The sequence below is a fragment of the Falco peregrinus genome, chromosome 1 (genome assembly GCF_023634155.1).
Source record: "Falco peregrinus isolate bFalPer1 chromosome 1, bFalPer1.pri, whole genome shotgun sequence".
NCBI classification, from domain to species: domain Eukaryota; kingdom Metazoa; phylum Chordata; class Aves; order Falconiformes; family Falconidae; genus Falco; species Falco peregrinus.
This window is the reverse complement of record NC_073721.1, coordinates 92,543,712-92,565,609: the sequence shown is the minus strand read 5'-3', so window position 1 is coordinate 92,565,609 and position 21,898 is coordinate 92,543,712. Positions and strand designations below refer to the sequence as shown.

Sequence of the window (21,898 nt, the reverse complement as noted above, 5' to 3'; positions counted from 1 at the left end):
AACAGCTAACAAATACAAAATCCTCTATATGGAGATGTGTGGTCTGTGCAGTATGTATCTGTGTAAACCACAAAATTAGTGAGCTACAAGCCATGTTCCTGCAGCATTTAAAGTGTACTGCATACTCTAATTGTCTGATTTGCTAAACATTTTAATTGGTTCCACTACAACAAATATAATAATGACTGGGATGCAGGGAAAGTGTTTCAGTAGTAATCTTTACAGAAACAGGTGGAAATTTGTCTCTGAGAACTGGATTAACAGAACAAAAAACTGAGAAGACCCTCTGAACACAAGTCACTCAGGTCATCAGGACTCATATAGACCGTAACAGAGACCTGAGTCATTACAGACAGAACTCACTGTAGTGCAGTGGCTCTCCAGCCTTCCCACCAGAGAGTCATCACCAGCTTTGCTCATGACTCCATTTCTCGTTGGGAGCCTCCTTGCTCCAAAACATTGGTCATGCTTGTGACTCTCTCTGCGACCTCCTTTATCAAAGTTCCCTCTGCAACCAAACTCACAGGACAGATGGTGTCACCCAGCCTCCGTCCCAAAGCACTGAAGCAGTCCTCAGCTTGCACTCGTTCCTGGTTGCCTGCCTGTGCAGAGACACCCCTCCAACAGCTCTGCCCTTGCCCCAGTCAGCCTGAAGTGAAGCCCAGTTCCCAGGGGAGCTGCTGTTTTTGGTGCCCTGCTCAGCTTGCATGAACACATTGAAAACCTTTGGTCTGGGCCCTTTGTGCTGGGCTTTGGCTGCATTGCCAGTGGGAGATGAGCCTTCCACACTGAGCATCTGCTGCAGGTGCCTGGCCATTGCTTTTCTCCACTGTTACGCTCCAGCACCTAAACAGTTTAAGATTAGTTACAGGAAAATAGTACAAATACAAAGAAAGCTTCCTTCCTAAGCAACTCTCAAAAAGACTGATGCTGATAAATAAAGTCATGACACACCTGCAAGATTTTACAGAGTGGGAAATGGAAAAACTGGTACCTACAGTGTTAACAAGAGTAAGGTGAACATCAGTTTATCTCCACAAGGAAGAGTACTCTAGTACTATTCTTTCTGCTAGCAATGAGACATTCATTTTGAATTCTCTATTACATTGGCATACCCAGCAGGAATTGCCATGCACAATATCTTTTGCAGACACTTCAGCTGTAAACCAAAAAAGAGACAATTTATAAGGGACTCGAGTCTCACACTAAGCCAGGACTTTGGGAGATGAGTTGCTAAATTTGGGAACATGCATGCAATCCTGGCATGACCAGAGAAACTCACATAACCTTCTGTCACCCTTCAGTGCTCTTGAGCATGGAAGAAGTGAGCAGAAATACAAAAAAGAAATAAAGTACACAAAAAAAGTATGCAGCGAAGGAGACATTCCACCTGGGTCTGACTGTCAGTCCAGAACAGTTCAGTCTTCAGCACTGCCGGTGAAAGTCTGCAGAAAGCCCTGACTTCTTGGTGTCCACCATGGCACTTGACCAGCACGTCTGCCCATCAGTGGAGATTTAGGGCCAGTGGAGTGGCTACAGATTGATGCCCTTGTAAGCCAGTACATTTGCACAGTTTATGTGGCTGAGATTTTGAAACTATACGGTGGAGTTAATTTTAACCCATGACTTTTCTGGTAGGTTTTGCAAACTGAAGCATAAGAATTTAAATGATTCTAAGGGGAGCTCCAGTCAGCAGTATCTCACCTCAGTGTCTTAAATAAATGCTTTAAGAGAACTGCTTTGCAGAAGGCACTTCATAGAGGAAGCATAGTGATTTAGAGAAGTACCATTGCTACCAGACAGCCAGACTCCCAGAGCCAAGCTGTGCTCCGGGAAACTCTCCCTTCAACTTCCACCTACTCCAACAAGGTAGGGTCACTGCTGTCTCCCAGTGGAGACACTCCACTGCTTCGTTAACGCTTTGATCCACACAGCATTTCTTTCTGCAATGAAGTGTGGTTCACCTTCAGATTTTGCATATCATCTTGAAGATATACTTTGCGAGTTCCTAAAAGTAAATATCAGATAAATGTTTAGAAGTTCCTAAAAATTAGTCAAGTAAATGGCCTGGGAAAACACTATGAACCCAATTAGTCAAAAACAGTAAAAAAGCAACTTGACTAGATCAGGTCGCTATTAATATAAACGATTTCCCTTCACGCTTAAATTACAGAAATAAAAAGAAGAAGTAACTAATCTTGTAAAATAGACATTATGCAAAACCCAAAACCGAACTGTCAAGTGAAAATACATGACAGAGGGCTCTCACTCACGGGACAACCATATCCATATTTCAGAAGAACAATACCTTAAACAAAGGCATTGAAAGATCATAATCTTAACTAATAATCAGGAGATGCAGATTTGTAAGTGAATACAGAAAATCAACATAAAGGTCTTTCATTTAGGCTCACATTGCTTTGCCTTGGTTTCCCTTCAATCCCAGAAGAAATGCAAATAAACCTGTGACAATTCCCCTGGAGCTGATGGAGCTAGACCAGGAATGAAGAAGGCTCGCTCCGTCAAGTCAGCCTCTCCCTCACTGCCAGCAGATGCATATTAATGTAGCATCACCATGAAAGCTTAATTACCATTTTACACAATCATAAATTATCCTGTGAGGCTACAACCAAAACACAGACCTTCTGTGTTTATGACAGTACATGCTTTACTTCCCACCCAGTCATGTTAACCCTGGTCAACAAATTCCCTGCCACCCCCACAGTCCCCAGATACTTACCTGCTTGCCATCGAGGAAGACCTAGTCCGGTAATCCCACAGGACTATATGCTCAAATCCAGCACGTGCACTTAAATCCAAATAGGCTACTTCACCTGATTACTGCGCAGAGGACAAATTTGGCAGAGACAAGCCAGGAGCCTTTATGAAGGCTTATAAGCAAAACAGGAAAGGGAAGCACTATTGAGAGAGCATAAGGGCAGGAAGTAACACTTACTTGTACGGCAGGGGCGGGGAAGGGGCTTTAAAGAGGAAAAGTGTTCTTTCTTACAGCGGATTTACTGAACAAAAGTCCAAACACTATAGATTAAGATTAGATGCACCGCCTCTGCCGCACCAGTAGCATGGCTATTAAAAATATTTCACTTATTTTCTCAAGGCACGGGTTCACTGTTCAAGAAAAAGCAAAAGCAAACAAACCTCAGACCCAGAAAAAAATTGCTGTTACTCATTTATGGCATGGGTGTTTGCACGGTGCAGAACCAAGGGCCCCCATCCCACCTTGCAGCCAACCTGGCGTTGCCTACCGGCTGGCTGGGGGCCAGCTCCAGCCCAAAACTTGAACTGGTGCAGCATGGTGTCTGGGATACTGCGTGCTGGCCCTTACCTCCCATGGCAATACAGCTTTTGGATGGGAGACACCTTACACCTGGGTGACTCAGGGTCCAGCCAGAGCGAAAGCCTTTTTTTTTTCGGTTGCTCTCCAACCCTGTCATCCTACTTGGGACATCACCATAAGTACATATACTAAGAAATACATCTTCATGGAAGGAGGTAACCGATCAAGCAGCTTACAGAAGGACACGGGAGAAATCTCCAACATTTAAAAAACAAGACAAAATTTGCTCCCGGGGGTTTGCAGGCAGTGCGCGCCCTGCCTCCGTCACCAGCAGCAGGCAGGCCCCCAGCCAGCTGGGACGGGGAGACAGCAAGGATGAGACTTTGTCACCGCTTCCCTGCGTGCCTGTCTGACCCTGCTAAGACTCCCACAAACAGCATGCAGGATTTGGCTTGAAGTAGCCACTATGGAGATCACAGCCATGTGCAAGAGGGTACCTTACCTCACAGCATCTGCTGTAGAAGACATGCCATCCACTACTGCCTTTCCAGGTTAGTTCTGTCTACCAGCCTGTCTCTTTTTTAATTGGAGCACCTTGCAAAACTAAACCTCTTTGACTGTTCTGTGCCCGCAGGAGACCCCCGAGAGGCTACAAGCTTTCATTTCCATCTTGCCATGAGTTGCCTACATACGTGTCTGCATGCATCCACGTTCCCATTAACAGGGAGGTTGGCTTTTCCCTGCAGTAACACTCTCACCTCCCTTGCTGTCTCTGCAAGCTCTCATTTCCTTGCTCTGCTGCTCCGTTAACTGGGCACTGCCATTTGGCTATAGCAGCAAGATGGCCTATCAACACAGATTGAAACTATGCAAATTTAGGAATAATAATTGATAATATTGCAGCAAAAAGAACGAAGGTCTTAAAGAGCAGAACAGCAAAATAATACTTTAATCCTACCTCACCTGGGGTAAAGCTGCAGCAGTTTTGGTGGGCTACATTTTTAGAGCCCCCTGAGACCGATCATCCTTCTTTTCCCCCCATTCTTCCACTTGGCAAATTTGTACACATGGATGTAAACACCTTGCAAACACAGTCTAGTCTTCCCAGCTTTGCCTCAGGGTATGGCAGCATTATGGCATGAGGAGATTAACAGTGCAGGGAGAACTAATGCCAGGAAAACGCAACAGGGAGAACTGGATGGACCCTGCTGTGGTCTGGTTGCAAGTAGAGAAAGCTAGGGTTTTCCTCCTGTTTTCACTTATCTTTTTTTTTTTGGAGGGGGTGGGCGGGGCATTGTCAGCATGCTCACAAATTCTGTTAATGTGTCTAGATATGTCATCTGTTATCTGTGATTACACAAACATGGACAGTGCAAACACAAAGTGCAAACAGGCGCAGAATAAACCCACCCGACAGTCAGAGATCCCAACTGCCTCTCCCTAGCTCAGGCCGTCGTGAGCACTTTTTAACACACATTGCTTAAGAAAATACTTTTCCTGTGGCATGACTTGAGCCACCCCACGATGCGATCTCAGGCAGGTAGTGCAGGATCAGCACGTGGAAGGGGAAAGGAGAGTTTGCAGTTAATTGTGTGTCACTGCAGCATTTTGCTGAGCCACTTTGTGCCCGCCTGTGCATTATACAAACTAGGAACAGACATGTTACCTCATCTGAACACAGTTCCCTAAAGTGCAATGCAAATGAACTATTTCCCTCCTCTAAACCATTGCAAAAAAATCTTTTTCACCTACTTTGATCCCTTTTGCCCATTTGCCTGAACTTGACCTGAAGCAGGGGCATGCAGGGTGCAGACACCAGGTAATCTCCCAGAGCACCCCACAAACTGCACAGCTGCTCAGCTCTTTAAGACCTGCTGGAAACACAGCAAAGACCCATGATTTTACTATGAAGGCTGGATGTAGCAACACATGCACATGGACTTTCTCTGGGTGTCAGCACCAGAAGCTCTGATGTCTCCACTGTTGTAAGCAAAACCTGCAGAGCCCTGAGGAGACCAGTCCTCAGCAGATCACAGAATTCCTCACGTCCCTGCAGTTGTTTCAGAGTGCAGCATATATGTGAATAACCTTAGATCCCTGTTTAATATAATAAGAAGAGAGAAGTGTAACAAATAAGATGAATTTGGCAAGGCACACCAGCTACATACACACCTCAGTGCAGTTTGTTGGAGAGCAAGGGCTACAAACACCACTCTGCATGAGCAGAGGAGCAGAGTGCTTTTCATGTTCACTGGTTTTCCTGTTATAAAAGATTGTTTTCATGGTCCAACTGAAAGACCTGCAGAAATATTGGTGAAATGGCACCTAGTAAAAACATGGCTGTCAAAGTCTGGTTGATCTCATGGTTGCTAGTGCATCGCCTGTTCAGTTGCAGCTTCTAATTCCTCTGCAGTAAATCTCTGTGTGACTGAATGGTTTCCGTTTTCAACTGATGGGGGAAGCTTAAAACCAACAAGAAAGAAAGTTCTCACTGACATTTAAGCAAAGCTTTTTATACTGTGGTTTTTTAATGTCCTTTTTCCTGTTTAATAAAATACTTTATCATCACTGTTCTGGGATTTCAATTTGGCTGTGTTTTCCTGATACTGCACCCTTCTGCTTTGAGATCGGGGTGGATTTGGGGCACTACCTTGTTCCCTTCAAAAAAATCTGCTTTTCATTAATTTAAAACTTGGCTTTATTTGGAGTCAAGTGGCAGTTCCTCTGCATAGCTTACACTGCTTAGACTTACTGTAGAGTGTGTCCATGTAAACAGTACTTTACTGTGTGTATTAAAAAAGAAGGCCATACCTGAAAAATGCACCTCCAAATAACTACGGACTCAAATTACTAATTACCCAGATCAGCCACACCAGCTCCACTGTTCTAGGCAGAGGGATGCAGGAAGATGGGCTAAGGAGAGATCACAGCAGCCTTTTTATTTCTCTGATTTCACATGTCTGGGATAGATAGGGTCACTGATTTTTGGGGAAGGAGACAGCACTTAGTTGTCAGAGTAGTCTTCCTGTTAAACCAAGCACATATGATTCTCCTTACACACAACTATCAGCTACAATAATATCAGTTTAAATAATCCAGTTTTAAAGATTTGGTTCTCCTGGACACAAATACCTCAAGCACGCATGAAAACTCCCAGCCTCCCCCAGCTCCTGCTAGCACTGTGCATGCCCAAAGCACAGCAAAGGGCAGGTCACCACTGACACATCCAATGTCACACCGGGAAACAGTGACAGTGAGTGGGACAAAGCCCAGTGCTGCCTCTCTGTGCCCTCATCATAAGCCAAATTAGTTTCATTAAGCACTACAGCATACATTCCAGCAGAAGTGCCTCTAATCACCCCTTGCATTGCTAAAATGCTTATGTGGCCCAGGACTAGAAAGGGAACACTTAGAAGGAAACAGCACTCTGGGACAAATGACAAATAAGACCCAGTAGCTGATTTCTATCCAGCCATCACAAAGGACCATATGCTGGATAAACAGATTATTTCAGTCATGTGTTGAGATCTGTGTGAGAAGATCAGGATTCCTGAACACAGAAGCGAGGCTTTAGTTGCAATTATGTGAATATTCCCACAGGTTTCCGAGCAGCATGTCTGCTGGCCATGTACTAGGATTTCATGTTCCAAAGACTTCCCAATTCTGTATTCACTTTCTTTTGGAGAGATTCATTACCAGATGAAATATGATTTGGATAAGACAATAATGTTATATAGCTTCAATCTTAGAGCTACAGGCTGAACCCAGAAAAGTGAGTGTCTCAGCCTCAAAATTAATGATCTCCAAATGCAAAACCCAGTTAAGTTTTAAGAATGAAGTGATACGCTGTAGAATGTGTTGTGTATACTCTAAAAAGACTATTACAACTGTAATACAAAAATAAAACTGTAACCACCTAAAAGCTATTTGAAGGCAGATACAATTAAAACATCTTTTTTAGAATCATAGACTCAAAGAATCATTTAGGTTGGAAAAAACCTTTGAGATCATCAAGTTCAAAAGCTAACCCAGCACTGCCAAGTCCATCACTAAACCATGTCCCTAAGCACCGTATCTATGCGTTTTTTAAACAACTCCAGGGACGGTGATTGCACCACCTCCCGGTGCCGGTGCCAGTGCTTGACCACTCCTTCAATAAAGAATTTTTTCCTAATATCCAAGCTAAACCTTCCTTGGTGCAACTTGAGGCCATTTTCCCTTCTCCCTGTTGCTTGTTATCTGGGAGAAGAGACCGACCCCCATGTCACTACAGCCTCCTGTCAGGCAGTTGTAGAGAGCGATAAGGTCCCCCCTGAGCCTCCTCCTCTCCAGGCTAAACAGCCCCAGTTCCCTCAGCTGCTCCTCATAGGACTTGTGCTCCAGAACCTTCACCGGCTTCGTTGCCCTTCCCTGGACACGGTCCAGCACCTCAGTGTCCCTCTTGTAGTGAGGGGTCCAAAACTGGACACAGGATTTGAGGTGCAGCCTCACTAGTGCTGGGTACAGGGGGATGGCCACTGCCCTCATCCTGATGGCCACACTCTTTTGGATACAATAATTTCTTAATTATTTCATACCATCCAAATAACTTTTTATACATGTATATCTGTTGGTTTTAATTCAGTGTTACTCCCAAAAGGCATCTCATTATATTGCACAAAATTCAAAATTTGCATATGGCAATGTCTTTTGTTTAATGACCTCATGATTCAGAAATCTGAAAGTTCACAGTGAAAATGTACACTCACATTTCATAACGAGATAATTGTATGGATATATGCACAAATGCTATATAACAACATATAAAATATGCAGTTATCTATTCAGATTCGTAAAACTAATTTCACAGCTGTTAATAGCTTTTGAATGCAAGACATTTCCTCATACACTGAGAATTGCAACTGCTAAACATGCTGATGAGAGAAAAAATTTCCTTGTCCTCAGAAAGTTTAACCCTGTACATTAATATATGATATTGCTGTCTCAAACCTTTTTCATGCTCTCCACTCATTTTAAAGGAGCAGGAAAGATACTGGAGAATAGAATATACTTACCTAGTAGTACAAGGGTTAAAACATGCAATGAGGTAAGGTGCCACTTTGTCAGCAAAGCAATTGTTCCTGTGCTGAGCGTATTTTATAAATGAGAGTCTTCTGGAGACTATTAATTTAGGATGCAATCCCATCACTGCTGAGATCCAAGAAAGTTTTGCCATGGACTTAAAAGGGACGGGACTTAACCATTGGTATTGATCTGTTCAAGTAGTGAAAAATAAAGATACGGCAGAAAAAAAGCATATCAAATCTTTTAAAGGACCTGAGTTACACAAGATTTGGGGAGCCCTATTTTTCCCTTCTGGAAAGCCCCTGACTCTCCATTCATGCAGTACCCTTTCCTAAGATGATTTCATCTCCACTCCCTCACTCCACAGAGGGAACAGTCAGGGCTCACCTGCTTTCAAGGGGACTATTTTGGCTGAATTAAACAGCTTAGGTATTGCAGTTAGGAAATAACTGTATTGCAAAGAATTAACTCTGTGGCTGCCTTCAATTTTCCTCTCTATAAACTGATGAGCAACGGGCAGTAAGCCCAGACCCCACGTCAAGCAGCATGGAACAAGTTATAGACCATATGGAGAGGAATAAACTGCCACTTCATACACAGGATATCTATAATGCTTTTTTGCTTAAGTCAGCTAATTGCACATCCACATATCAGCATATTTATAACAAATGGAGCATTATGATATCATGGGAAATTTATTTAATATGATCAAAGTTTTCCAGGAAAAGTTCCCCTGAAAGTATGAAAGTACTTAGGGTCCTGAGTGCCTGGGACATTTTACAGTCCTTATTAAACAAACATTTCCATGTTTTTTCATGGCAGCCAGCAGTGCAAAGGACTATATCTTCCAAGCCTCCATGTCAGCATCTCCCTGCTGCAGGCAGAAGGCATCTCCTTGCTTATAATTAGAACCTTCCACACCACACACACCTGCTCCAGCAGCAGGTAAAGATCAATTACTGCTTCCATCAGTTGCCTCAGATGAGGCATATAATCTCCTGTCTTTTCCAGAGGCTGAGAATTAGAGTGTAGACTATTACAAACCCTCTTCTGTACTGCACATTTTAAGAGGTGCACTTAGCCTTTCCACATAACTTCTTTATGTTAAAGCAAAGCAATCGCCTTGATCTAAAGATCTGGGTAACATAAATACGAGTGTCAATATAAACTTACTTGGGGTACCAGCTGAAAAACGTCCTCATATTTATGTCACCAGGCATATACTATCCCCCAACATTGCTCCACAGCAGACATGTTTTCACTGTCAGCTTGCATTTTTCCTTAGACTTTAGTAAACAGATTATCGTGAGTGGTTTCAGCAGCTGTAGGCAGTGGTCATTTAAATTGTGTACATTAATTTTTGCAGTTCCTAATTTATGGGGAGGGCATATAAATTTCTGGGGATTTGTATTCAAAACAATACCAACATTACCATAGTCTCAAAGACAGATTAAGAGTTTATCCCTCAAAACTAGCACTTGCTCATTTCTAGTACTATCCTTTGTTATTTAATGCTATCCCTCACTAAGCAATGGCATTCTGACATCATGTTTTACTGGGCAGACAGGATACTTGCACCATGAGACACCTCTATAGCATGTTATGGGCACCATAACCCAGTGGAAGTGTTTTTATCATAAGCCTTTTTAGAGGCACATGGATGGGTGAGTACAGCCTAGCAGGTATGAAGATAAGAGATTTTCTGATGTAAGGGATGCTGGAGAAAAGAGAAGGCATGTAACAACAGCTTAAGAGATTGGAGGGGAAGAAGCTGACAAAAAATGATCAGAAATTATACTTAAGTGGGTTTTTTTTTTACTTGCAGTTCTCTAAAGGCATGTTCCTGCCTGATGTTGAGGTTGCCATACTGAGAACTTTTGATATTCATTGGTAAAGCACTTTTAAAAACAGCAACACCACCCCTTAAAAGTCAGGACCCAAAGCACAAGAGCAAAGTGAAGGCTGTGCTGCGCAGGACGGCTGCAGAAGCTAGTACATCTACTACTTCGGGAAGAAAGATATGCTAGAACGACATTTGTTGGGGTTATAAAAGGAGAAGAGACTAGGTTCATACCAAGATGAATGGCTGGCCTTGTTTCTACACTTGTTTCTGATATTTGTGTTTTCAGAATAGGAGAAGTTGGAAATAATGGTTACTTTATGGACAGAGGGAAACTTCAGCTTACAGAAGGATCCGTGAAGGTGGAGTGGGTGCAGTCAGCAGCTTGCCATGTCAGCTCTCCACACCTTTCACTACCATCGAACTCACTGTGGTGCACACACACACGGAAACTCTCTCCTGTAGAGCACCCATATTCCTTCCAGCTTTTCTGTCTTATGGTTGATAAATCGTATCTCTTGCAATAATCCCTTATATCATTTAACAGAATGCTGAGCCACTTTTGCATGATTCAATACCTGCTCTATTCTTGCTGAAGTTGGTGGAAAAACTCCCATTAGCAATTTCAGCTGCAGCAGGAACTTATCTTTCATATCATCCGTGTCACTGGTCAGGCAGTTAAAACAAAGTAAATGATACCAGGCTCTTGGAGCCTCATCTTAAATCCAGTGTCTACACTGATGGGCAATGAATGTGGCCTCGACATTTGCAGATATGCTTTAGCTAGGAAGAATAACAAATTACACCTGGGCACAAACAACAGTCTGTATTTCGTCACAGTATGTATTTAGATTAATTATCTTCATTCTGATAAAAACTGACCTTGCAGGTCTGATCATTTGTAGCTTTCCATCATGGAAAAGGCACAGCCCTCTTCAAGGTGGGCACAAACCAGCGCCAAATAAATTTAAATAAACTGTACTAAAAAAATCTGTAAGTTAACATGCTGTAATTTGGGGGTGGGGAAAGTGTCCCTACATTTCACAAGAAGAATAATTCTCAGATTATTTTAGTAAAAATAAACGCATGGAGACCTAGTGAATGGATATGTGCAGTAAGCAAATCCTTTGTCCAAAACTACTGACAATTCTTAACAAAACAAAAATTATACCGGCAGCCCCTTCCTTTCCACCCCTTCCGTCCCTCCTTTACTTCTTGGCAAAGATTTGTCCCCATTGCCTGGCAGAGAAAGATATTTGATGAGTGCCAAAATTGAAACAGGACCCCTGAGCACATTTGTGCACCAGACTTGTTTGCGTGCAATGTTTAGGATTTTGCAAGATGACTATGTATTTTTCTAAATCAAAGCTGCACATTGTTCGCAATGCACAAGACACCAAAGAGGATATCAAAGACTATTTCAAATAATGGCAGAAACATTCTTGCTTTCCTGCGATTTGTACCCTTCTTCCCTAGTGACCTTCCTTAACATTTCTAAAATTATGTTCTTGACTTTAACATGTCCCTTGTGGCATTGCCATCATGCAGAGACACCACACAGCACCACTTCTCAGGAGTTACGTGTCTGCTAAATGGGCAGCTACACAACACATACAGGTCAGCAACGAGCAGCTGGTCAACCAGCCCATGTGCTGCCTTTACCACAGGAAGGGTTCCAGTTTGAATCACTCTCCTCTCCGTCTACTTGCTGAGTCTCGCAAACCAGTGGCTTTTCATCCTCTGTCAAACTAGGCTGGTATTTATGAGTCTGCTGGTCAGCTGCTGGGAAGGTGGTAAAGAGAAGAAGGAAAAGGATGGAGCAGACAGAAAGGGGAAGCAACTGCATAAGTCTTATTTCCTTAGAAAATCCAACTAAAGAGAGGTTGGTAGTGAGGGCCTCCCAAAGGGTTACTGCTCACCACCACCAGTGCCCTCACCAGCACCTCCACCTGCAGCCAATGGCCACCAAAGCCTCCACAGTGGCACACACAGTCCCTTTTAAAGTCAGCTTCAGGCTATTGCCTAATACAATATCATTTCACTGCTGATGTTTATATGTAATAGTATCCAGGACTAAACATCTACTAAAAGCACTTCAAGCAGTAAATTAAGGCATTTTGGCCACACGTAGCCTGGTGCTGATTTCATTAAATCTTATGAAAGCAATCTCCTGGAACAACAAAACCTGAAGGTACAAAAAGGCTGGAAAATGATCATAAAGGATGCATTGGGACCAGCACGAAGAATGATCATCACCAGTCTCACAGGCCACGTCACAGGTTTTGCAGTTGCCATGAAATTACTTGTGTCCACAACATGGAGAAGAAGTTCCTATGGTTTGTGACAATTTTCACAAGTCAGAGTTGACACGGGTTCTTCCACATTTCTTGCAGCTGAGCTAAGAAGTCACTAGAACAATGGTCTCCAAATTTTATAACAGTACACCCCTATCAGAAAAAACTTAACGCAACTCTCTCTATATTTCTTCATAAATAATATACATGAACTACTGAAGTTTTAGTATCTTCTTCCCGTAGCCCAGTGGACTGTCTCATGCTCACCTCACTTTGGAGACCATTGCACAAGAAAGTGACAAATACTACAGACCCTTGTCTGAGCCCCAGAAGGAAGGAGGTCTAGTAAAATGTCAAGATTTTATGAAGCAGCATCCTTTATTTCTACTGAACCACAGTGTCCAGCAGAGTGAAATATATTGTGACTGGAAAATTGCTGAGGCAAAAAGAAGTCAAAAACTAAGGCAAAGCAATTTTCCATAATATTTTCAAAACTGTATACTAGAAATTTAGTCCTTCTGCCAATCTGGAAAGTTGTAACAATCTAGAAGAAGGGGGATAGAATGAGTTTTCCTCAATTTAATGTTGATTAAGAAGAATAAAGAATCAAATCACCTTTGAATAGCCATTAGAAATGGAAGACTCAGTTACTCTGTGGGGCTGAGCTCTATAGAAAAAGATCATATAGATTCCTTTGACTTCAAATCTACACTTGGTAAGTAGTAGCAAGCACAGTTACAACTCATAAGGGTGAAGGTTCTTTACAGTTCCTACATTCCTCATCTTGTCTTTTCCTTCATATTGGTAATTACAGACTTTTTCCAAAAGTACAACTTTGTAGTTCTCTGGCATTTTGTTACTGCCTAAAACATGTAAGTTTTTTCTCAGCACTTCAGACAGACTTGTCAAAAGCTAACCCTCCTGCTTAGCATAAAAGCTTAGCCCTTGAGCTGTTATAAAGACTGGGAGTGTTCCACAGCCTATATGTGAAGATGGGATTTTCGTAATAGCACCCTGGTTTTATTATAACAGCACTGAAGTATTTAGAGCTGCTCTTTTGCTTAACTGATAAAACGTTTTGAAAAACAAACTTAAAAAGAGAACCAAAAATCACTCACAAGTCAACAAATTACAGACTGGAGAGACAGATCCACAGGATGGGGGAAGTTTAAAAAAGCAATTGAACTCTCTTTTCCTGCTAATGCCTTTCAGACCTTTCTAAAGCTCTACCCTCTCCCAACATAACAAATTCAGAAGGGCTGAGATGAGGTGGTGGAGGATTTCTAAGAAGGAACAACATACCATCTGCAGTATATCTTCTACTTGGCCAGCATTAAGGCAGCCCAGCCTTTGTGGTAATGCTAATAGCCACAGCCAGGTGGGATAAAAGGCAAATTCCTCTTTCAGGTGCAGCAATCATTACTTCTCAGCCCCAACAAGCATATGCAAATCAGCATCCAAAGCTGTATTATGATTAAATTGTTAATTAAAAGAACATAAACCACAAGCCTTTTGAAAGATTTAATAAAATGGCACAACTTCCAACCTCTTCCCCTGCATCCACGCTGGCTTCTCTCTACATCCTGAAGAGCTTACCAAAATCAAAATTGATGCAGAAACCTTCAGTCATTTCACAGCAGGATCTCTCACAGTGAACTTTATAATTGGCATATTATCAGCTGAGCAACATTAGTGGTATTTGGTCTGCTGAAACCAACTCCCTAAAGTGCAAACAGAACACAAATGGGGCAAAGCTCTGAACTGTCTCTTGGGCTGAATACTCAGTTTAGGCAGTTACAGCTTAATGGATGAAACACTGACCTCCAAGACTCCCATGCAAACCCAGCTTGTGTTCCTGTGATGGGCACTTGGAACTGGGTTAGGGAACATTGGCTTCAAAGAACCATTTTCCTAAGTACTGCCTGCATTTTTTGCCATGAGCCTTTTCTCTTCAATATTGCTGCCTTCCTTGCCTGTCTCACCTCTCTCCTTAAGCTAACTGGCTTCTAACATCCAGACAATGGTCTTTATTTGCTTATATATATAACCACAGCTGGAAATCAGACCACGGATTTGGGGAATACTCCTCTGAAACACATGATGTGTGAAAACAAAACTTCCCTGCATCACTCTGATGGTTATGCTAGCCTGCACAGGGAATGGTTTCCAACTTCGTGTTTTACAGATACTGGACTCTTAATCATTTGTCTGGTTTTCCATCCCTCCCCATATCTTTTCTGGTTAGAGGCACTTTGCTCTTTAGGACTCCTCCTGCCTGCCCCAGAACAAGAGAAAAGGGAAAACAGAATAAAGCAACAGCCATTAATTGGTGTTTTGTATGCCTCATTGCTCTCAGTCCCTCACTTCCAGTGCCACTTAGAGTTAGGTTCACACCATTTAAAAAACAGGAGTAAGAATTAAACCCGCCGATACACGAGGTTTTCTGTGTCTTGGTTTCTATTCAGGCTCTCCTGGTGTGTGACATGCCTGAGGCAGGTACCGCCAGCCCTGGCCATGCACACTGCCATGCTCACTGCTGCCGTGCTCAGTGCCCAGCTCCGACTTCAGAGTCTCAAGGTGCTGCAATATTTAACAGAACTGCCCCCAGAAAACAGGTAGAATTCTGCTTGCTCAGCAGCACGTACATCCACACCCATCAAACGGGCTGTGGCACCTACCAGTCCCTGCTACATCAGTGCCCCACTTGCTTTGCTAGCTGGTGCTAGCAAAGTGAACAAGTGAACTAAAGACCTTTGGATGAGCATAAGGTTCAGAAAAGACGGGTTTGTCACAAATTCCATTTTACTGGTGCTATTCCATTCTATTCTATTCTGTTCCACCCACATCACTTCAAGACAGGTTTTGGGGATCAGTCTTTTCAAACCTAGCATGACCCCAGGTCTATCTCAGTCATGTGCCAAAAACCAGACTCATGCTTTATGTGCATCTGTGCTCCTCTCAGATCACAGATACTGCACAAGATGCAATTTGGTGGACAGAGCCACTTCGCACCGAGCAGCTGGAGCCACAGCCAGAGCCGAGCCAGAGAGTTCTCCACAGCCAGGCTGGGAATGGTGCAGTGCCTACTTCACCACAGCAACACCCGCATCTCCAAAGAGAGGAGGTAGACCATGGTTTTATCAGAAGGAATTAACAGTGACCTTCTGATTTAGTTGGTTGCATAAACTTACAAAAGGAAAAAGGAGTATGATGGAAAGCTTTGGAGGTCTCTGGGAAGTGAGTGTTCTCTGCTGGGATGGGAGCTCTTTGAAACCAAGGTGTGAAGGCACAGTCCCTCTGTATGGGTCATGACACCAAAGAGCTGGGAAGCAGAGGGCTGGCTGAATGGTAGGAGAGAATGAGAGGGGTTTTGCAGATTTACATCTTCCTTCACTTCTTCATCTGTACGTTTTATAAACAATTGCAATTACATCATCTAGTTCAGATTTTACAAATATGCACCATCACTTACGTTTTGACATAATCCAGCTTGAGATAAGGGCAGTTTCCAGGTACCAACTAATACTAGTGTTCCTCAAGCAAAATTGTGGCTCTGTTTATAACTGTGAAGCTCTCATGAGCACCCAGCTCATTATAATAAAGTATAACACAGTGTGCAATAAAGTGTCTTCAGAGACACTGTATGGAGCAGTGTGAGAGCCAGCACTGCAGGGCAAGGGAAAGAAATGTCTCCTGCCGAGCAGGGTTACCAGCAAATAACCAGGGTACAGCTGTCATGGGTAACGCAGCATCTTCAGTGTGAGCTGTGAAGACTTGCGTTTCCAAAGCAGCAGAGCTCCCCAGCTCATTCCTAAAGGTACTGGCCAATTTGGTAGCCATCCATGACCCTCTCTGTCTCTCCTTTGTTCAGGAGCACAGACAGCATCACTTGACCAAGAGCCAGAACAGCCCACAGGCCATACTCGTACTGAGCCAATCTATTTATGCAAACTAAGAAACTGGTTATACTTATGCATAATCTCCATATAAGACTTGTTTCACATACAGACACCCGAAATTATTTCATCCTTCACATTTACAATATTTTGGTGCACATATAAGGACATTCTTATCCTGAATTAAAAAAAGAAAAAAAAAAAAGGAAATAGTATCTCTTAGTCCTTCAAGTTATATTCAATAAGAAGTGGAAAACCTAATTGAAAGACATCAATTGATAGGTCTGCCCTGCAGTAACAAAAATAAATTAAGCCCAATTCAGTTATTTGAGTTCCATTTGTTTTCTACTGGCAGGACTGGGGTGTCTAGAAGATATATTAGGTACCACTCTAAAATCCAAGGGAGGCTTGACACCTGGTATCCTGTCTAAGCTTCTTTATAGGAGCAGTGTTTATGTTGGAAGTATGTTGGATTGTTTAATTCCAGCCTGCCGAAGAGCAGCCTCCAGGTCATAGATCTGCTGCAGCTCATTCAGCAGAAGCAGCACTGTCCCTTCAGAGAAGGGCAACATAAACCTGGCAGTCCAGCTTCTGTCTGGGGTTATGAAAGCTTCAACTTTCTGTAGAATGAGCAAATGTAAAAAAAAACCAAACCCAAAAGAAAAATACCCCAAGACCCACTGCAGTAAAGCACAGCTCCTCCAACAAGAGGCAGCCCTCCCCTCTGCAGGAGCAGAGCTCCCCGGGGGCAGCGTGCCAGCACCACGCAGGGGGGCACAGCAGAGAGAGAAGACTTCTTTCACTGTGACACTGTAAGCAGTTTCAGCCATTTCAGGTTCTCACCTACCAATTCAACCTACGATGAGCTTTTCCCCCGCTAGTAAAAGCACGTTTCAGCATCTTGCAGGGATGTTCAGGAGGTGGCTTCCTTTCCCGGATAACCCTGGGAGAGGCAAAGCACTCGAGCGGTGCTTTTGGCAGGTAGCAGCAGGCAGGCAGCAGGCAGACCCCACCACACCATCATCATGCAGAGGAAGCAGCACACCCCAAGCCGCTCTGCAGGGACCGACTGCAGGTGACTCCTCGGAGAAAGCAGTCCCAGACAAGCAAGAGGTGCCCACCAGAGCCACACAGCTTTGGGCATGCTGTGTGGTCCAGAGCAGGTTAGAGGAGGGATGATGGATTTCCACCCCTTGTGCTCTCCATGTGCTTCAGGTTTGCTTGAGGGTGCAGGTGAGGGTACAAGGGACAACGGGTACAAACTAAAACACAAGAAGTTCCTTCTGATTATGAGGAAGAACCTCTTTACCTTGAGGGTGCTGGAGCACCGGGACAGGCTGCCCAGAGATGTTGTGGAGTCTCCTCCTCTGGAGACACGCAGAACCCACCTGACATGACTCTGTGCAACCTGCTTTAGCAGGGGGTTGGATTAGTTGATCACCAGAGGTCCCTTTCCAACCCCAACTATTCTGCAATTCTGTGAATGAGCATATAATCTATAAGGAGTTACCTACACCCACCCTGGTCCATGTGGGGGCACATATCATTATAGCAAAGGGGAAAAGGGCAGGAGAAAGGAAGCACAAGTGGTTAGGCCAAATGCTGCTGAGAACATAAACCAGAGAAACCAGACGCAAACCATCCATTCTCTGTCTCTCCTAGTCTAGGCACTGTTCTTCAACGTACTTTTCTTTAAATAGGAAAGGTGGTTGCGATCCCCTGTCTATTGCTGGCACTCTCTGCCCAGAGAAACAACTAGCCCGATTAAAGTGTATATAGTAGCTCATGCCTGTGTTAGCTTATTTGGCTATTACTTTAAGGAAAAATCCTGCAATTCTGACACCTGAGAATTTCCACTGGAGACTCACCAACTACTTAGCTACCAAAACCAAAGATCACAGAAATAAAAAATATTATTAAATTTAATTTATTGAAAAAAATATTTTAAAATATTTTAAATGCTTTTAAAATTATTTTAAAATAAAAAATACTAATGCAAATGTCTAGATTAAAATGATTTTCAATCTATTTCCATAATGCTACAGCCATTTTCAGTTAGGAAGATGTGTAGTGCATTGGAAGAGAAGCAATCAAAGACATTGTCAGAAAAACAAATAGGATAAACTGTAAATAGCAATCGCATCCTTCAGATATTCAAGATGGGCAGCACTAGTTTCTTGGTCTTAAATGGAAAATTTATCATTACGGAAATGATGCTAAATTCCACTTTAAAAAAATCAGAAAAGATAAAACCAAACTGGTGCTTCCAGTACAGTACCCAAACAAGGACAATCATGGCAATTTTGCTTTGCATCAGTTAACAGAAAACAGTTTTAAGGGATAGCACTCCGTTTCTTTACCCTCAGAAGCTTCTGCACCTTACAGTACATCATTTAACTGCCTCTGGGAACATACATTTCTTGTGTTTGAATGAGACTAAATCAATGCACCCCCCTCATGCAGGTCAGATCTGCAGCAAACTGGAATTCCTGGGGAAGGTTTACTTCGCAGCTCAAGCGGAGGGCTGAATGGGTTGAAGGAGAATCTCTTCTATGTGTTTCTCTTTCTGTGCCAAGCAAAAATGCCTGGCTCTGGAAAACAGCATTTGTAGGTTGTCACAAGATAGAACAAACCTTAAAAAAATAAACCAAGCCTAACAAAGGGGCTTCTTCTTAACATGGCTAATGGCTCAGGTTCCTCTACAGACAAAGACGCTGTTTGACCTACTGCTCTAATTAGAGGAGTAGTGATGTTGACATTTGTGTTGTATAAAGCAGACATGTTAACAGCCAGAGGGAAAGCTGTCAGTGCCTCTAAAGATCACAGCATTCATGGCATGCACGATACAGCCTTTAAATATTCAAATAATCAATTCAGTGCTTAACTTCTTTTACTGATAACAAATAACAACCCCCCAAATCAGAAAAAAAAACATAAAAAGAACCAAAATAACCCCAACTTCAGTTAGTGTTAATGCTGAAAGATTAACAGGCAATACATGAATCAGCATTTCCTTCCAGATGTAATCCAGTTTTGCCACGAAGAAACACAAGCAATTTATACTCTCTGGGGTTTTCACTTACTATTAAAATAATAACAGCCACCAGAGACTGTGGTTCATACATTCATATGTGTCAAGTTCACCTAAGCATGAAAACAGATAGCCCTGCTCATTTATAAATACATAAAGTGAGTTTTAATTTAACTCTGATCTACTGCATCATATTCCCTTGACATGAGCCGTAGCATTGCTACAGATGGGCACTTTGCATTTTACAGATCAAAATCCCTGCAGTAAATCCGCTCCATGCAGCACCCAAGCACCCTAGAGCGTCAGAGAACCCTTAACGCTGCGGCTCAATTAGCTACAAGCCCTGCTCCGTTTTTTTCCCCAACATGTGATGTCCTCAAGCCTATTTTTACCCAAGCTGAACATTAAGAACAACAGACTGACGGGAGGTTTTGTACTGCAGCCCAAGACAAAGTTCTCTGTTCCCACCTCCTGTGACCCGAGGCAAGAAGTCTCCTTGAGGCGCGGAGTGGGGAGAGGCTCAGCATCACTCAACAAATCCCACAACATGCTGCTGGCTCAACACAAGCCATCCTGGACACTTCTAGAGCCTGTTTTGTAATTAATTTCTGTAAGTGGATAATTGACTCATTAAGCTGAATTAGAGCAATATGAAAATGCACAAACCAAAAATGTAACTCTCATTTCTCTCACTGTTCAATCCAGCCTTCAAAACCACTGCAATGCCACTGCTACTGTCAATGACTTCTGAAGGAACCAATTTAACCTGGGAGGCACCATGCTGTCCCCTTTACAATGCTATGTATTTTTTTTTTTATATGTAGGTTGCACTAAATGTCTCCCATTCCTTTACTAATGATTTTAGTTTTTTCCCCAGGTTTTTAAGACTGTTCCACTTTCCTTTGCATGGCATCCCATGTGGCCAGCATTGCTCTAAGGGAAGGCATGTTGAAGTTCATCTGTCTTCCCCATACAGCTCCCAACACAGCATGTGGATGCATATATATGAAAGGTAACAAGATGATCTGAAAACACATTATGGTGAAGGGATCTGTGAACCTGAAACCAAGCTTAGAGGGTAAATTATGAGGAGACACCCCCTCTGAACAGTGGCAAAGTTCTGGGTTGCTTCAGTACAGTAAAATCTTTCCCTTGTTTGTTTGCAATCAAGAAAAATCAAGCCTGAAATGACACTTGTGAATAAAGAAGATAAGAAAACAGGGTCACAGTACGGTATACATCACAGCAGGGGAGGGAAAGTGAAGTTCATGTCATTCACTCTTTGCTGCACACTGCTGCTATTGATCTCCACAGTAACTGTAAGTAGCTGCAGAAAGCCATTTCCACCACCAGGACAGTGCTTTCCAGAAGCAGTTTTGCTTTTTACGATACCTTGGGGAAAGAGATGGAGTAATGCAGAGCAAGGAAGGAGATTCTTCTCCCTCAGGTTTGTTTTATACTGACAGAATTGATCCATTGTAGGAGGTTTTTTTCTCATTTGCAAAAACGTACTCTCCCATTCCCTGAAATTCCATGCTCCAAAAATGAGACTAAGCAGAAACTGGGGCACTAGAGGCAGATATAACAAACATCAGAGGAAAGGGTAGGCATACATACGGCAGCAACAACACAGGAGGCTGCAGCAGATGGTTTGCAGTCAGTACTGACTGGTCAAGAGAAGGGAGCTGAGGCGAGTGATGTAGCAGGAACATCGGCATCAAAGGGGCGATACTGCCCCATGTAAGAAGTGACCCAAGAAGGATGAGTCCAGAAATGCAAAGCTTCCACTGCTGTCCGTGGACTCCCTCACCTGCTCGCAGAGAAAGGTTTTCTGAAGAACAGGGCTGAGACTACATCTTTGGAGAAGGAGCCAAAAGCAACGATTGCTTTGGAGCCAACAGAGAGAAGATTTGGGTGGAATAGCATGGATGAACATTGCAATAGAGAAACTAAGGATGGTGTAAACACCTTCCGTCAGCACTTCCAGGGAGCAGCCTGTGAAAGGCCAGAATTGGCCCATGTAACACCATCATGCATGGTTCAGTGAGGACATGTAGACAGCATTACGGTGGCATTCAAAGTCTGAGACCCACCTCCCACATGTCACCAGCTGGATTTATTACAGCACAGGAGATGCCTCTTCCTTTCCACCACATCCTCCTTTTCAGGAGGAAAGCAGCTTTGCCACAACGGGCTCAGAGCTACCAACGGAACAAGCTAAATTTATCCTAGAACATTTGCAGCTCCTGATGGATCTAGAACATACTACGATAAAAAGAAATAAATGCTATTTTCCAGTATTGCTGTGAGCACTTGCACAAGCCAAATGTGATCAAGCAGCATCTGACACGATAGTACTCTACATAGTCCCTGCAGGGACAAACCACCACCTGGAAGAAAACAGGGAGGAATCGGGCCCTTCGTCAATAGGAGGCCCAAAAGACCAGTATCTCAGTGAGAAGGTTTTGCAAATTC

General features: G+C 43.1%; 1 protein-coding gene across 3 annotated transcripts in view; it reads right to left on the bottom strand.

Moving 5' to 3' along the window:
- The window catches only part of EVL (Enah/Vasp-like), a 157,179-nt gene that overhangs the window by 81,091 nt on the left and 54,190 nt on the right, over positions 1 to 21,898 (bottom strand). The window contains exon 1 of one of the 3 annotated variants that reach the window (XM_055794372.1): positions 2,741 to 2,910. The exons of 1 other annotated variant lie outside the window; for it this stretch is intronic. In XM_055794372.1, coding sequence (XP_055650347.1) covers positions 2,741 to 2,751 — 11 coding nt within the window. In that variant the 5' untranslated portion in view covers positions 2,752 to 2,910. Of the gene's footprint in view, positions 1 to 2,740; positions 2,911 to 21,898 lie in introns of those variants that run through there. One more of the 3 variants, XM_005230587.4, reaches the window with a different exon arrangement.